The 17,109-nt window shown below is 42.1% G+C and overlaps 1 protein-coding gene across 2 annotated transcripts in view; it reads right to left on the reverse strand.

Annotated features, from left to right (window-relative positions):
* LOC108025851 (netrin-B) overlaps nucleotides 1–6,380 on the reverse strand; it is a 73,158-nt gene extending 66,778 nt beyond the window's left edge. Inside the window, exons 1-2 of one of the 2 annotated variants that reach the window (XM_050886769.1) lie at nucleotides 5,696–6,380; nucleotides 3,180–4,687 (exon numbers count right to left, since the gene is read on the reverse strand). In XM_050886769.1, coding sequence (XP_050742726.1) covers nucleotides 3,180–4,680 — 1,501 coding nt within the window. In that variant the 5' untranslated portion in view covers nucleotides 4,681–4,687; nucleotides 5,696–6,380. Of the gene's footprint in view, nucleotides 1–3,179; nucleotides 4,688–5,674 lie in introns of both variants that reach the window. The other variant, XM_017096516.3, reaches the window with a different exon arrangement.
* Between the last annotated feature and the right edge of the window lie 10,729 nt (nucleotides 6,381–17,109).

Consider the following 17,109-nt stretch of genomic DNA (forward strand, 5'->3'; position numbering starts at 1 on the left):
CTTTAAAAAATACATATGTTTCAAATATTTGCTATATCAAATAGCTTAGAATTTTGTAAACAATTTTTTTTAAGACCCCAAAAATTTCTTTTTAAAAAAACTAATTTTTCCTGAAATGTTACAATATTAAAACACGTGAATTATAAAAATGTATTCGGTAGACATATTAATTAAATAAATGTTGTGTTCTGTACCAAATCACCTATAATTTGTTGATTCATTTGGAATTTTTTTAGTTCCCAAATGTTTGGTATCAAATAATATAGACTGTTTTTGACATGTGATAATATTTCAATAGATTTTTAAAATACAAGCATTTCCGTTAGAACAATAATTTGGAACAAAAATTGTAATTTAGTTTTTAAATTGACATCGAACCACTGTGCAGGTGAGCCAGGGAATTGGGAGCAATTTTTGGGCAAACGGAATCGAGACAAATCGCCAGCGAATAAAGCAAATCGGAATAAAGCGTTTTAGGTGGAGTGGACTGGAAGTGGAAGTGGAGTCGGAGGTGGAGGTGGGACCGCGAGATAAGCCACACGGCAGCAGGTAGCAAAATATTTATTTTTCCTTTTTCAATATTTACCCTCTCCACCAGACCCGCTATTTGGCCACACGATTTAGTTCCCCTACAAATGGGTCTTAAAACGTATCACCATACTATATTATCAGACATTCCTTTTATCACATACCAACTATGTAGTATGCTATATTATATGCCAAGATCTTGGTAAACAGTTGGGATTTTTATCAAGGCTTTGTATTATCGATATTATGTTATTTCTATAACACATTTAATAATGTTTTGTGAACCCTACTCTTTATAAGGGAAACTTAGTACCTCCAAAATTCTTTTATCCAAAATTCTCCTATAAATCATCATAAATGGTATTCCATAATTCGGCGTTATAAGCAAAAACCGCTCTCTTCCGTACTATTTGCAGCTGTAAATCTTCCTGTACTTTGGGACCCTCGACTGGCTGGTTCTCCAGTGGCCAAGTGGTGGTCATACGGAGGAGATTGCCAGTGCCGGAGAGGAGCGGCGCTAGACAGCTGGGACTGGCGGGGAAATGGGGCAGGACAAGATGGGATGGGGATAGTAGCGACCAGAGCGGCGGCTGGAATTTCGCCAGACATAAATATTTTTTATCACTTTCCATGGCCAGCAACCCTTGTCCCCGCGCTGTTTATTTCGTTGCATTTGTAATGAAGTCCGGACTCGGGATTCCGGCGGAGACTAATTCAAATTTAAGCCATAGAAAATTAATTTTTCCCCACCCCCCGCCCACCAAAAAAAAAGCCAGCTTCGCGGGGTGGAAAATCTGATGGAAAAGCGGGAAAGTAGACGGACAACTTTCGGCTTATGCGGCTTAGTAAGCTTCAAGGTCGATTTAGGGCCGTTGGCCAGGGGTTAAAGAGTTTAGGCAAATTTCTGGCCAGCATCCAGCCGGGCTCTTTGTTTACGCAGATTTACGGACACTAGACGGCAAATCCCAGACGTGATTACCCGCACTTGTGACTAATTTAAATGCTTCAATCACATTTTGAGATACATAGGTTTTTCCTATGGCATGCTTAACCAAGGAGAGCTGGAACTGTAGTGGCTAATACCCTGTAATTCTGTAGTTTTTCTCCCCCTAGCTAATGCTCTGCGCTTCATCGGCAATTGTCATGGGATTTTCTTTTTGCCATAAGCCATACATTAGTGCCGGCCGACGTTGCGTGGAGTCTTTAAGCTGACCTTTGACCCCCCTTCCACCCACTCCTGGGCCTGGTCAGAGCTACCTCCGCCCCCCCATTGGTTGGCTTTTGATTAATTCAGCATGAGGACGACAAGGTGGACTTCAATGGCCTACAAAAAAGTTAATCGTTAGTAATTTATGGCCAAGGTAAGGCGACCTGAAGGTATGCTGGATGCAGAGTGGAACATCCCAGGACGAGGATACTGATGATGATGGAGATGGAGCTGGTGGCTGGCATAAATCCCGATATGCTCGCACATTCTTGGCGGAGACTAGACAATCGTCTCGAGCCATCCGAGGCATTCGACTGCGCCATTCCGAGTCTCGAATAAAACACCAAAAATGCAAAGACAGGAATGTTGATGGCAATTGGAGCGATGGCATCGATGGCCAGTGCAAGGCCAGAGTGCTCGAGTGCCGGGGAACTGGAGTGGCGACAGGAGGCGGGGGATGGGGGATGGGTCCACAATCACCGGGCCCAGCCCCATGGCAATCACACAAAGCTCGCAATTGAAAACGCCACTCGAAGCGCAGTTCCAGCCCCCGGGTGCCCGAGCCCCCAACTTTCCCTGCAATCCTGTCCAGCAAACGCACTCGATTGCACTGTCCAGCGTGAGCGGCCATGAAAAGACCTCTGCTCTTGACCGGGGGCAGCTCGAGAGATCAATATCAATATCCAGGGACAATATGGGCTCAATGGAAGAATAGCTGCTTCATCACTTGGACAGGCGGGCTCAAATTTACACAGGGAACACTTGCTATAAACGACGGCGCACCACATGCACACGGGGTACATAAGAGAAAAACACTTCAAAACTAGTTTAAAGGGTTTCGAAATATGGATAAAAGGGATTATCTCTTGTAACTTTTGTTTTTTTTTTTCTATTTGGAAACCCGATTAAATTTCAACTATAAATCTTCAGTTAGATAAGATAATTTCACACACAATCATTAAAGTATTTTACTATATAAAGATAGAGATTATAAGATAGAGAGCTGAATAGTTTTTGTTATGGTTCTGTAATCATTCGATGTTCTAAAATAATTTTTACCAACTCTTAAAAGATGCCTTCATTATAACAAAGGTATTACGGGACAATTTTTAAGAGCTTACAACTTTTTTAAAATACCACCTATATCACCTATAAGACCCATGAAATGCGCTATTTCCCAAGTGAATTCCTCAAAATCCCCCAAAATGTATTACATATCTGGATTTCAAAGCATTATTAAGCATGATATTTGCACATAAGAACTATGTATATAAGGTTTAGATAGATATGAAAACCCTATATCATATGGTTTTTGAGATTTAACCACCTTAACAATCTGAAATGCCGATATAATGCCCCAAAATATACCCTAAAAACCCGAAAATCCCCATATATCAGTTTTCAAAGTGTCAGAATGGATCGTTTCCATGGGATGGGTACTCACTCTTGCACTCGTTGGCGTCGTTGTCGGTGGCCCTGCCCCAGGGGCGGTCGAAGTAGAAGGGCTTGCAGCGCTCGCACTCGGGGCCGGCGGTGTTGTGCTTGCAGGCGCAGGTCATGGCCAGCTTGGCGCTCATCTGGGTGCTCCGGCCGAAGTGGGCGGCCAGCGAGGAGGCGGCGGCGGCGGGGCCCGCGTCCTCGTCCTGCCCGTCATCCGCGTCCGTTCCCGATCCCGCTCCCGCTCCCGAGCTCATGGTGGCCACGCACTCGGAGGCATGGCCGTTGCACTTGCACCGGCCGCCGACGGCGAAGTCCGAGACGGCGTAGTGCTGCGAAATGGGCAGGGCCACGGAGGCGGCGGCCGAGGGGGCGGCTGTGCTGGCCGGGGGCGTGGTCTTGCCCGGCGCCGTGACCTTGGGCTGCGGGGGCGTGGTCGCCGCCAGCTTGCTCTGGTAGTGCTTCTCATAGGCACTGGCCTTGTGCTTGCGCTTGAGACCCGAGGACTCTCCATCGCTGGCATAGTCCAGGTGGAGGTGGTCGTCGTCCAGCTCCAGGTGCTTCTTGGGCTCCTCGTACTCATCGTAGCCGGCGTCGGCACTGTCGTTGTCCTGCAGATTGTAGTCGTACTCGTCCTGCTCGCCGTCCATCTCCAGGTCCGCCTCATCGTCCTCGTCGTCGTCGTCGTCCTCCTCCCGACTGCCGCCCATCTCATCGCTGAAGGCATTGGCGTTCTTCACTTTGAGCAGCTGCGGCGGCAGTTCCAGGCGATGGAACACCACCCGGATGTCGGTGGCCGTCACCCAGTCCTGCAGGACCAGCGAGGAGTCGAGATCATTGGCCGACGGACGACCCTCCAGGGTGTTGAAGGCGAACCTCTGCGCCGCGCCACCCGTGTCGTGCTGCGAGTTGATGCAGCGCGCCTCCTGCTCGTTGAACTTGGAGATCTTGGCCCGGTCCGGGCGACCGTAGAACTTCTGGCACTGGGAGCTGTAGAACTGGAAGGGCTGCCAGGTCTGGCCGAAGTCGGAGCTCTTGAAGATGGCCAGCGAGTCGGGGCGTGGCGAGCGGGGGCAGAAGGAGAGCGATATGTAGGTCAGCTCGTACTTCTTGCCCAGCGACAGGGTCAGGGTGACATTGTCCGGCGGCGCGGTGTCCGGGTCGTGGGGCACGTTCACCGCCCCCGACCGCCAGCAGGTCACGTTGCTGGGGTTGTTCAGATCGGTCAGCGCCGCGGGGCCATACCGCTGCTGCTCGCAGGCCCGGCACTCGCCGGCATTGCCGTCGCGCAGGAGCTCGCAGTACCGCTCCGGCTGCTGGGCGCCACAGACGCTCGATGCCTGGACGGGATTCCCGTAGGCGGCGTTCACGAAGCTGGGCAGGCACTTGCGCGGCTTGCCCTCGAAGTAGCACGGGTCGTTGGCCGATATGCCGGCGGCCCAAGAGGAGCGCGTTCCGGATCCGATGGCCACGGCCAGGATCAGCGGCAGGAGCTGCAGCAGGCCCATCCTCACCCTGAATCGGAAATGGGTAGAACTATAGTCGACTGGCTAGCTGGCGACTATGTGGTCCCAGTAAGCTTCTCATACTCCCCGCTGCTCGATAGGGAACCCCTTATAAGGGAACACTATATCTAATTGGTTCCCTAGAAATATAATCTCACTTTCGGTTCTAAAAGAAAGCCTCTAATTTCTATGAATGTGAAATTAATGTTAGGAATGAAAAAATAAAACATATAACCCTTCTTAAAGGATCATTATAATGGTAATATATGTTTAAATAAGTTCCCAAGTCAGGTAATGGCTAATTGAAGACTATAATCACTTGTTATTCAGAGCACTTTTCACTTTTAAATAGTATTCAAGCTTTATAAACCACTATGAATGAGAGAACCTAATTTCTAATTTCCCGAAATAATTTAATTTCCTTTTATACATAGTTACCACTTGAACTATCCTTAAATATTTTGTTATTAGAAAACTCGGACGATATTCCCTCAAATCACTGTTATCAAGTTGAACTTCCCATACCCTGAAGAACTAGATGTTTATAAAAACACCCCTCAAGGATTTTGACTTGGAGAAGAAAGATAAAATGTTATTTGTTATGAACCTGCTCTTTCTTCCAAGGTATCCTAATTTCTAATTTCCCGAAATAATTTAATTTCTTTTTATACATAGTTACCACTTGAACTATCCTTAAATATTTTGTTATTAGAAAACTCGGACGATATTCCCTCAAATCACTGTTATCAAGTTGAACTTCCCATACCCTGAAGAACTAGATGTTTATAAAAACACCCCTCAAGGATTTTGACTTGGAGAAGAAAGATAAAATGTTATATGTTATGAACCTGCTCTTTCTTCCAAGGTATCCTTCGGGCTACCCATCGATACGGACACTTCCTACATCACTTCCTACATCACCTCCTACATCACCTCCTACATCATAGACGGGGAATACTCGAAGCTCGTGGGAGCCCTACACCAGTTATCTACGTACATTGGCTCGAATGCGAGGTACCTCGTTCTCGGGACGCGTCCCGCTGTCACTGTCAGTTGCACTGGGTTTCTGCAAGTGTATGTGTCTCCGGCGGAGAGCGTACTCGGCTGTCTCGGTCACACACTCGGGAGGATCGCGTCGGGGTCACCAAACAAACAAACAACAAAAACAAGACGCGGCGACGGCACTCGCGGCGTCACTGAGTCTGCCGCAGGGGCATGCAACAGCTGCTCTAGTGGTGCCACCGATTCTCAGTGCTAGACTCTTCCTGGTGGGCGATTCTCCAAGCCAAGTGCGAAACCGATTCTCCGGGCTGCGTTGCCACTCGGTCAACGGCCAGCGTGTTTCTGTGCGCCACGGCGACGTCCTCGCGCCAATTGCCCCCAAAAAGGTCCTGTTCCGATTCCGTCGGCCCTCGTTGCGCCCCGATGCGACGTGTTTCGTCTTGTCTCGCCTCGTTCCGAACCGCCTCGAATCTCTGCTCTCGTCCTGTCGCGGAGGCTGCTGCTCCTGCCTTGTCGCTCTCTCGCTCTACGCCTCCACCCCTCTCTCTCTCACTCGCACAGAAGAACCAGAAAAAAAAATACCCACGAAGGCCCGACGCGCACTTCGGTTGGTTTGGTTGGTCTCGATTTCGCTTTCGTACCGCCTCGAAATCGCCTCGAAATCGCTCGCTTGCGCCGCTCAACGCTGTTCACCTGGCAAACGCTCGGTCGAAACTGATTGCTTGGCTTGGGTCTTGGGCTTCGCTGTCGTCGGAGACGCGAGAGAGCGGATGCTGCCCGGCAACATTCCGCGGCTCCCGCAACATTCTCACAGAACTTAGTTACTCTGGATGCTCGAGGTGCCAAAGAAACTAAAGAAACTGTTTATGAAGTGGTTTCAGAACTAAAAAAGAAATTCCTGAAGCATTTGTTTTAATACACCCAACTACATTTTCATTACCAATAAGGCTAGTCTTTAAAGTTCATTAGAGTTAAGTGAATGTAATGCCTGCAATGGTATTTGGTATGGCATAGAATTGGGACTTTGTTTATATTTTTAAATTTAAAATGAAAATATTGGTATTTAAAGTAATTTTTTGCTACATATTTGTAAAAATAACCTTTTTAGTTTTCATTTATTTGCTAAATATATATATATATATATACTTATTATATTAGAACCGTAAGTTTAAAGTTAAGCTTTGTTTTCCAGTTTTGAAATCTGGAAGCCCATGTTGCTGGATGCTGCTCATGTTGCTTGGCGCTCCCCGCAACATTTGTTGCTGGCTCTCTCGGGAACATTTTCAAAGTGATGTTGATAAGGGACTCCATAAGCATGTCAAAAAAGGAAAGATCTTTGAACTCGTAATCTGTGAGCTATTGTAAAAGGAAAACAGGCACACTTCAATGTTTTCGATAATTGATAATGCATATATATATATCTTAGACAAATAAAATTATTTTTCTGTCATATATCAGGTCTTTAAAAGGTTTTTGATATTAAAAATGAAAGAACAAATTAAAGTATCATTTTAATGTATCATTTTTTATGGGTATACATGCTAAGAGAGTGCCAGCAATACCATAATTTATAATTTGTGAATTCGTACAGGCTTATTAATTCCATTTTGCGCTTTGTTCGATACTTTCCCTCTCGCCAGGCATCTGCGCACAAGATCTGTCACTCGATTTCGGGTCGCACCTTCCTCACAACAAAGACGCCGTTCCCAAAACTTCCGCTGTCATGATTCCGTTTCAAAATTCCACTCATTCACGAATGCTAATCGCCCGACGGAGGAGATGTTTATGTGCGCATGGGAGTCGGAGTCCGGTTCGGCTGGAGAAGACGCGGCGACGCCTGCGCAGCAGTTTCTGCGGGCTGTGGATGTCTTCTTCCTGAAAGCGACTCTTAATGCTCGCGGCTCGCCCAGCGGCATGCCCCGGCCAGCGATTTGTAAAGAGGGCCTCCAGGGGCCGCCCGACGAGAGGGAACGTGCCGGCAGAAGTCTTCGCCGGTCTCGGAGACAGGGCTTCCGTTCCGCACAGTCCAGTCAAAAAAAAAACACCTTTGTTCACGCTTATTTATTGGTTTGATTATACCTCATTATTTAAAAATATATTGTAATCCCTACTATATATATATAGCATACTATCCTAAAGATCTTAAGAAGCCCATTATAATTTTACTATAATATGATGGGTTAGTTAAGATATTGTGAGATATGTAGGTTAGTATTTTTTTAGTTTGGTCAATGGAACAGCAAAAATATCATTTATAAATGTAGAGATCTTGTATAGATCTTGTACAACCTGTTATGACTTTTTATGTAGTATCATGATATAATATATTTATTACATATAATGATATATATACGACAAAATATTGTGATATAGGTATGTATTTTTCAAGTTTGATCGATGGAACAGCAAAAATATCATTTATAAATGCTATTTAAATCTTGTACAATGTATAATTGTATAATGATATATATGTAGTATAATCATATAATATATTTAATATATTTATTGATATATATATATGACAAAATAAAGTGATATAGGTAAATACATATGTATTTTTAAGTTTGATCGATGGAACAGCCAAAATATTATTTATAAAGGTGAGATCCTTAACAATTAACCGTAATAATATTAATTTTTAAACACCAGATCGTTTACCTCATCAGAGATATAATATAAGCCGTGAAAACGATTATATTTACGAAGTTTTGTTATTTGAAAATTATATTCTATTGAATAGTATAGATCTTGCACAACCTATTATGACGTTTAATGTAGTACAATCATATAATATATAATAATATACAATTATAAAATATATCATATATAATGATATATATAAAGCATAATAATGAGATATAGGTAAGTATTTTTTAAGTTCGTTGATGGAACAGCAAAAATATTATCTATCAAGGTGAGATCCTTAACAAATAACTCTAATAAAATTAAGTTTTGATCACCAGATCGTTTACCTCATCGGAGATATATTATGAGCCGCGAAAACGGTTATATCTGCCATGACCTTTCACACCCGAGAGTGGAAATTAATAAGAAGTCAGGGTGATTTCGAGAGGCGAGTGGTAAAATCCCCATTAATTTCTGTGTGTGCACTTCCTCCGCTCGGCTGCTTACTTTTGATTTATTGTTTTTGACATCTCTTCGGCTCGTCGTCTCCAGGCTCCTATTTCTGCGCTCCTCGAGGAGGAGAGTCCCCGGGCTGGATTCGGGTTTGGGTCTGGGTCTGGGTCTGCGTTTCAAGTGCTTCAAGACCCGGAGCTGGAAATCTTTCGGGCATGTTTTATTTATAACGGATTTGCTTCTGCCGCCACTTTTGGCTTTCCGCCGTCATTGTTTGTAAATATTTATGCCAGCCGCACATGTGTGTGGCTGGGGCGGCGGACCCTTCCTCGAGCCTCCTTTTTGACCTGCTGCGGACCCGGTTTTGGGTCCACTTCGCTAATTCCGGAGCTGGCCTTAATGGAATTTAAATTTCGTTGGGCCCCTCGCCTAGGAAACCGCAGCGAGATATGATTGCGTTTCCCTATTGAGGAAAACTTTCGGTCGATTTCACTCCGCCCGGAGCTCTCTCGGCCATATAAAAAGAAATGCGGACCGCAGCGCCTGCTTTTGGCCAGGCTCAAGTCTTAGGCACTCAGAAAAATATCTACGCATTATATGGGAAAATATATATACTATATACTATAGTAAACCAAATTGTTAAACTATTTTCAGGAAATAAAAGAACTTTTGACTTCTATATTATGATTGTATAAATTGCTTTAAATTATTTTGCGGTTGTTTACATTAATAAAAATAAGTATATTTGCATTTTTCATGAATAGGGAATTTTTTTAATCAAGAAAATGTATGCTTTTCTTTGGTAATTCAATAAATAATAAACATTTTTCTATATTTAATGATTGGATAAATAGGTTTTATTAACACTAAATTAAAGTGTGGTAATTTATGATTATAAAAAAAACTATACTAGATTCAGAAAATTTCAGAGACTAGCTTGTGCAAAAATGCCAAGGATTATATTTAATTGTTTATAACCCACTGCAATTTCTCTCTGTGCACCGAAAAGTGCGGAACGTGTAATTATGACGCCTCCTCGCACTTGGCCGGGCAAAATGTAAGTGGCCAGCACCTGATCATTACGATCATTATGGAGCTCCGTTGGCGCAGTTGCTCCAGATGAGGCCGCTGATGGAAATGGTGATGATGAGGACGACGGCCTTTCATTCGGGGCGTGGCACTAGAGCGAACGCCTGGCCAAATTTGTCCCACGATCACGATATTTTCCGGCAGCTCCAACAGTTTTTCGTTTCAATGTTAAAGTTTAGAAAAGTGAGAAAATGGTGAGAGGAAGGTGTGAACAAAAGCTGCAAGTCTTCAATTAACTTAAGTAAAAATTTCTTATTATTAAATAATATTAAAATACAGCTTCAAAATTCTACTAAAATATATATCAAATAATTCTAACCAATTAAACAAATTGTACTTAATGCTTTGCCATAATTGAATATAGTTTTCAGCTTACCACTCCCCCAATCCTTTCATACAAATTGGTTTGTCTATGCTTTAAATTTTCAATTAATTTTCCCAAATGGCCCGGCTTACTGCTGCCGAAATGTTTGCTGGAATATTAGTTATTTTTCGGTTTCCTGCTGCTGTGGTTGTTTATACGTATTTCTAATGAGCCTTTCCCCAGCATCCGGGTGCGTTTGTGTGTATTTTTTCGTTTAAATGATTTATTTATTTTTGCTCAAGCTTTTGGCCTGTCCGCCGCAACACACATCCCTTAGACCCAGGATTGAGTTCTACATGCAGCGAAATGGTGGAGGAATCTGTGTTAATTCATGGGAATTTGTTGGTAAATTCAGTTGATCTATTAAGAAATTCATTTTAAGCACAAAACTCTTTAACAAGATTCCTACACAGAGAAAAATGTATAAATCTTAACCTTATAAAGGAGGATGTTCTAAAACTTAGCTAAGGATTCAGCCTAAGAATGCCCAAAAATAATTGTTAAAAAAATCCAAATTGATCTGCTGTATGGTAATAATTTATATTTAAAAATCATAAATGGAAGTATTATAATTTTCCTTTAAAAATTAAATATATGTATATATATGCAGATAATATATTTTTTATTTATAATTAAAAGCAATGAGTTTATATAAGAACATAATCATTTATACATGGTTAATTCTTTAATTTATATAAGTAAAAAATTTATATATAATTTAGCTGTAAGTTCATTTTCAGCGGCATAAAGAACACTTTTGCATACAATTGTTTGGAATATTTATTCATTTTTGTATTACACTATTAAGTTGTAATTTAGCATAGAAGAAACGGTTGTGGAAAACTCCTTATAATGTTTATTAATTTTATAAATATATAAATAATATTTTTATGTTATACTTTTTATTGTTTTTCCCATTCATTATTTCTCGCAGTGCCTTTTCAGACACTCCCTTACATCTTGGCCCCACATTGTTGTGGTTTGGCGGCGCTGCTCGGGCTGCTGGTGTTTCGGCTGTAATTGTTGCTGGGAAATTGCTTCTGGCATTTGATTTGTACATCATTTTTAACGAAGCATAAAGTTTTCTATATAACCGATGTTTCGGCCAGGCGGAGCAGGAGGACTCCGGGGCAGGGGCTCGTGCCAGGACAGGCAGACTGACAGCCAGAAACACATCCTTGCTGCTGGAGCTCTTGGCCCTGTGGCTGCTCCCCTCGAACTTGGCCGCTCCACTCCCCTCGCCGGCCGAAAGCCGAGTTAATAAACAAAAAACGTGGCATGCAGATGTATTATTATTATTATTATTTCTGCACTTGCCACTGCACAACAGTCCTCTGGTGCTGACAGAAAAATTAAATAGGCATTTGGAAACATTAAATCAACCAATTAGGAAATTACAATGCGGAAAACGGAAAATACAGAGACCAATTGGGGGGAAGGAGGGCACTGGGGACGGGGAAAATTGTTTCAACAAAATTGCCAAGGAATTTACTGGAAAATATTTAAAGATCAACTTAAACTCGGCTAGAATATACGTTTTCTATTGTTTAATTATTTTTTATAATTATGTTACCTCTGTGGATCTCAGTAATGGAAAAAATAGAATACAAAATTGTTTCAACAAAATTGCCAAGGAATATACTGGAAAATATTTAAAGATCAATCTCAACTTGACTAGAATATACGATTTCTAGTGTTTAAATATTTTTCATAATTATGTTACCTCTGTGGATCTCAGTAATGGAAAGAATAGAATACAAAATTGTTTCAACAAAATTGCCAAGGAATTTACTGGAAAATATTTAAAGATCAACTTAAACTCGGCTAGAATATACGTTTTCTATTGTTTAATTATTTTTTATAATTATGTTACCTCTGTGGATCTCAGTAATGGAAAGAATAGAAAAAAAAGTTGTTTCAACAAAATTGCCAAGGAATTTACTGGAAAATATTTAAAAATCAACTTAAACTTGACTAGAATATACGATTTCCAGTGTTTAAATATTTTTTATAATTATGTTACCTATGTAGATCTCAGTAATAGACCCTAATAGCTCATCATTTTACACACACACCACCTCCACAGATCTCAGAACCATTTAGTTCCCATCGATCTACCCAATTGCGCGGGATTTTGAGTCCCAACGAACCGAGAAAGAACCGAACTCAGCGGAAGATTTAGGCAAATCTCGCGTTTCGGTCTCTGGGAAGGCGTCCCCGGCACAGTCCCCGGTTCGTTGCCACCGAGGCATGCCGCCCCGAGGCTTCCGTTCCGCATCCTCCACTCGAGCAGCGCCGACCAAGGCGACGCTGCATTAGCATTGCATCCCATCTCAAGTGCACCTTCCCATCACCAGTCCCCGTCCTCCGTCCTCCGCCATCCAATCACCAATCATCATCACCATCATCGGCGTTCTCATCTGCCCGACGACGTCGTCTTTATCGATGGGAGACTATCGGAAAATCACGTAATGGGCACGTAGGCCAAATATTTACTTAAGCCCAAGTCGTGAGGGGAGGGCCTGGGTCTCCGGTCTCCGGACGGCGGACCACCGACCCCGGTCTCCGGAACAGGGGCCACATTAATGTTGTGGTGGCGAGCCAATTGACTTCACAAAAGACTCCAGCCGTGGCTGGAGATGAAGATGGAGACGGGCACCGGGCTCGGGATGGGCGGCGTGAATGAGTAGCCTGTGCACACAATGACTTTCCCCCCGATTGTGTGCCCTAATTGCGCTCGTTGCACTGCAACTTGCAGTCTCAGCATCACACATATTGATTAAACGCGGCAAATAACAAGTAGGTGATGTCAAAAAAGATGTTTCTTTTCAGGGGAGTAGATCTCATGGGAAGGAGAAAATAGCACTAAAAAATCAGTTCTTTTTGGTGTTAAAAGAAAAATAATACATCATTGAGCTTGTTTTAGTTTCCAATTTATTGGCATTAAAACCTAACAATTTATGGGTTTTGAAATTTTTTGAAAAAAAAATATGATGCACCCCCTTGCCAAAAATTCAAAAATTGTTCAAAAAATAAATTTTCCCATCCTTAGCATATTAAGCAAGCTGCTCAAAACAGTCTTTCTTTTAGCTCTACGCCTTCATTCAGAAAAACTACAGATAAAAAACAAACAGAAAAAATCGTATTTTTGACTAAAATATGAATGTCGTATTTTTGAGTAAAATCATAAACCCATTTTCTCGGTCTAAAAAATATGTTTTTTGCTGATTCGTTGTTTAATTTCCAATTTATTGGCACTAAAAACTGAATATTTTTGACCTTTACAATTGCTCTCATTAATAAAAAAATCAAAAATTGGTCAAAAAATAAATAAATAAAGAAAATGATTGGGATTGGTAGCATAGGAAACAAGCTTCTAAAAACAGTCTTTCTGAATTTTGTATTTTTGACTTTCGGGGTCTATGCTCAGCACATTCTGATGAGATTTTCAATATAGATTTTGATGGAATACCCTACCTTATATTTAATGAGCACTGTAAGTGCCACTGCAAGAGCAACATCGAGTTCAACATTGACTCTGGCGAGCAGGACAAACAAGGTGGATGGGTCTGAGGTGCCCCGATGAGGAGCGGGCAGTAAGCAGCTTTCGGCTTGACTTTGCATTCCGGGAGTATGGCACATTAATGGGTGTGGGCTGTGCCATGGTTATGCCTTGGTTATTCCTTTGACGACCACCCGCAGCAGGAGGATTGCGAGCAATTCGATTGATTAGGAGGGTACATACATCAATTTGGGGGAGATCCCGGCCTGCCCAACGAGAATCCTCTTGAGGAAATTGCCAGCACACAGGAGCCACATTTGCGGAGCAAACAGCATAAGACCTTCCACCCCCCGAGCGTGGCAAATATCAAAGTCAAAGAAATGTGGAGTGGCCGAGAGCGGGAAAAACAACTGGGAGGTGGGGCAAAGTGGGCCAGAAGGGCGGCGATGCGGCGCTGCGGCGGCGGCAAGTGTTTTGCACTAAAAGCGAAACTACTTAGCATTTGCCATCGAAGTCGGACTCGAAGTGCGGAGCTGGCCAGGCGGAAACGGAAACAGCCAAAGAGGCGGAAGCGGCGGCAGGGAAAGCGAAAGTCGGGGCCTCGAGGAATGAGGTCAAGAGACAAAATAGGCTTACTGACATGTATGTCCGACTTTCTCTTTCTTCTTGCCACATGAGTGTGTGAGCCACCCTCTGCGGGAATTCGACGGTCAAATCCCTTGACTTTCGCCCGCCCAGAAAGTCATTCGTCGGGGTTCTTTAACCTTTGCCAGCGCTTCCTGCAGCTTTTTCGCACCCACTACTTGGCAGGGATCTTAAATTTGGCAAGGAAATGATTCCAGGGAATGAAATGTATAAAATAATACAATATATTTGACAGTGGATACATTCTATAAAATCTATAAATTTAACACAAAATATTTCAATAAAATAAAATAATCAAGGTGCTAAATATGGGAAATATATCTATATAAATATATATGCCAACTGTAAAACTTAGTTTAACAGATTTTAACACTTAATGTATTAAAGAAATATGAAATTTCGGGTTAAAATACATATTTAAAATGAATTTTAATTTATAAAAAAAAAGGATTTCTACAGAATACAATATTTCGCATTAAAATATATACTTAAAATCCAATTATAATAAAAAAAGGATTGTATTATTACTTTACTTTACTCATATTTACTTTAAGCATTTTAGACACTTAAATAAATAAAATATATAGATTAACATAAAAAATATATTTTAAAATATGAAAAAATAATAATAGGTTATGGATTCGTAATCAATAAATGGAGTAACCATAAATTTGATTATCTAAAGTAAAAAATATTAAAAAATATGAAAATCTTTTGGATTACCTATATATTTTACAATCAATAAATAAAGTAACGATTTTTTTTTAACCGTGAAGTCAAAAAAATGAAGCGATGAGTGAGTTAAAGTCGCAACATTTTAGGCCCATCACTTTTTTGTATGCTTTCCTACTTTTTTGGCTGAGCTCACGCTTAATTAACTCGTTTGATGTCTTACCAATCCACTTGAAGATGGCCATTTGGTTGACCGCTTTTGGCCCCTTGGATTTGGATTTGAATTTGGTTTTGGTTTCGCTTTGGGCTTTGATTAACCGATAGAATTTGTTTGATTTATACGCGCACTGGTGGGTGAGCAGGAAAATAGGGTATTAATTATGGAGAGTGATCCATTCATTCCCCGAAAACAAGCCCGGGACATGTTTAATGAACAGTTTACTGTGAAATTGTCAAGAAAATGCGTGTTTAAGCCAGATTAAATGCAGCTGGCCACTGATTTATGGCCGTGTTGCCCCCACTTCACACTCGGATTCGTTGCGCCGGCTTTGTTTACTCCAATTATTTATGGGTCAACGGATCATCTTGAACAAGTTGGAAAAGGCAGCGCAACAAAGGCCCCCCCAAGGGGGCGATATCGAATTTCCCGAGTGTGTGCGTGTTGCTGCAACATGTTGGTGGCACACGCTTGCCCTGGCTCAAAACTGGGTGGCCAACAAGTTGGCGGCAATAGGCGACCGGCTTGCAGCCAGAAAACCCATTCAGGTGGCGGGGCGGCCGCATATCGAAAAAGTAATTAAAGGCCACGAAAGCGGCGGCTGCTAAATGCTGATGCCAGTCGCAGTGGCACCCGCCCCTGCCACGCCCCCCCAAGAGTCCTGTCAAGTGCAGTACGTGCCACATGCAGTTGCCAAAAACGAAAACGCCCGGCCAGCAATAACGTGGCAGCAGATGGCAACGGCCCTTCGAACACCCTCTCATTCCCAAGAAAAATCATGGTTAGTCTGAACTTTATAGGTCTTATGGTTCCCGAGATCTCCTAAGATGGTTTTGTAGCCTATAAGGTCGGAAGCACATTTTCCTTGTGATTATTTTAATTCATTCTTATAAATTTAAGATCATTTAAAATGTTCCTGTTTAATACTAGTTCTCTTGGTCTTTTGGCTCCCGAGATATCTAAAGATAGATTTGTAAGTCCCTATAAATCCTTATTTTTAAGATTGTTTTTTATGATAATATATAATATCTTACATATAATTGTAAGAGAAACAGAATTATTAACATTCCAAACCAAGTAAACTATGGCTTATTTAAATAATACTTGTTGGGTATATATACCATTAATTGGATCTAATAGTTTTCTGTCATAGAAACTATTATTTACTTTAATTCTTTATGTTCTAAAATCAGTAAACTTTTAAGTCCTAATTTCTTATTATTTATTTATTTATTTAGATTTATTTCTGCAATTCCAAGAGTTCTCACTGCTTATTCATTGATATATCTTTTAATTACCAGACATAACCAAAGGTAAAAATAAACTGCCGCTGGACAAACCGATATTTTTAATTAAATCATTTGGTTTTGTGAACGTTTTTGCAAAATTCGATTTAGGATCGTCGGAATTTCGCGTATGAACTGGCACACACGCAACAGCCATGGGCCTCCTGCACAATAAGTTTAAACGATAGGGCACATGCGATTCCGGACTTATCACGCAGTTAATGCACTCGGAACCTTTCGGGGGGATGCCGCAAAAAGAGCAACAATAGCGATGTGCTGCTGCATACCTACATACATGCAACAAGGGGCAGATACAAAACGCATCCGTTTTGTGCAACGTAATCGACAATTATCAGCGACATGAGCAAACCAATTGTTCAGTGCCCCGTGTCCGCAGTCTGATATCCTGCGTCCTTCGACCGCCCTGCCCTGTGCCCTGTTCCCCGTGGCCCGGATTCCTGGCATCCTGTTTACGGGCAGGAAGAGGGCGATAGGCTCGCGGCCAGGACTCCATTTAACCCGCCAACTAGTCCATTTGTGTGTGTAATTGTTTGCCAGCGACACTGATTACGAATCC

Source organism: Drosophila biarmipes, chromosome X (assembly GCF_025231255.1).
Source record: "Drosophila biarmipes strain raj3 chromosome X, RU_DBia_V1.1, whole genome shotgun sequence".
NCBI lineage: Eukaryota > Metazoa > Arthropoda > Insecta > Diptera > Drosophilidae > Drosophila > Drosophila biarmipes.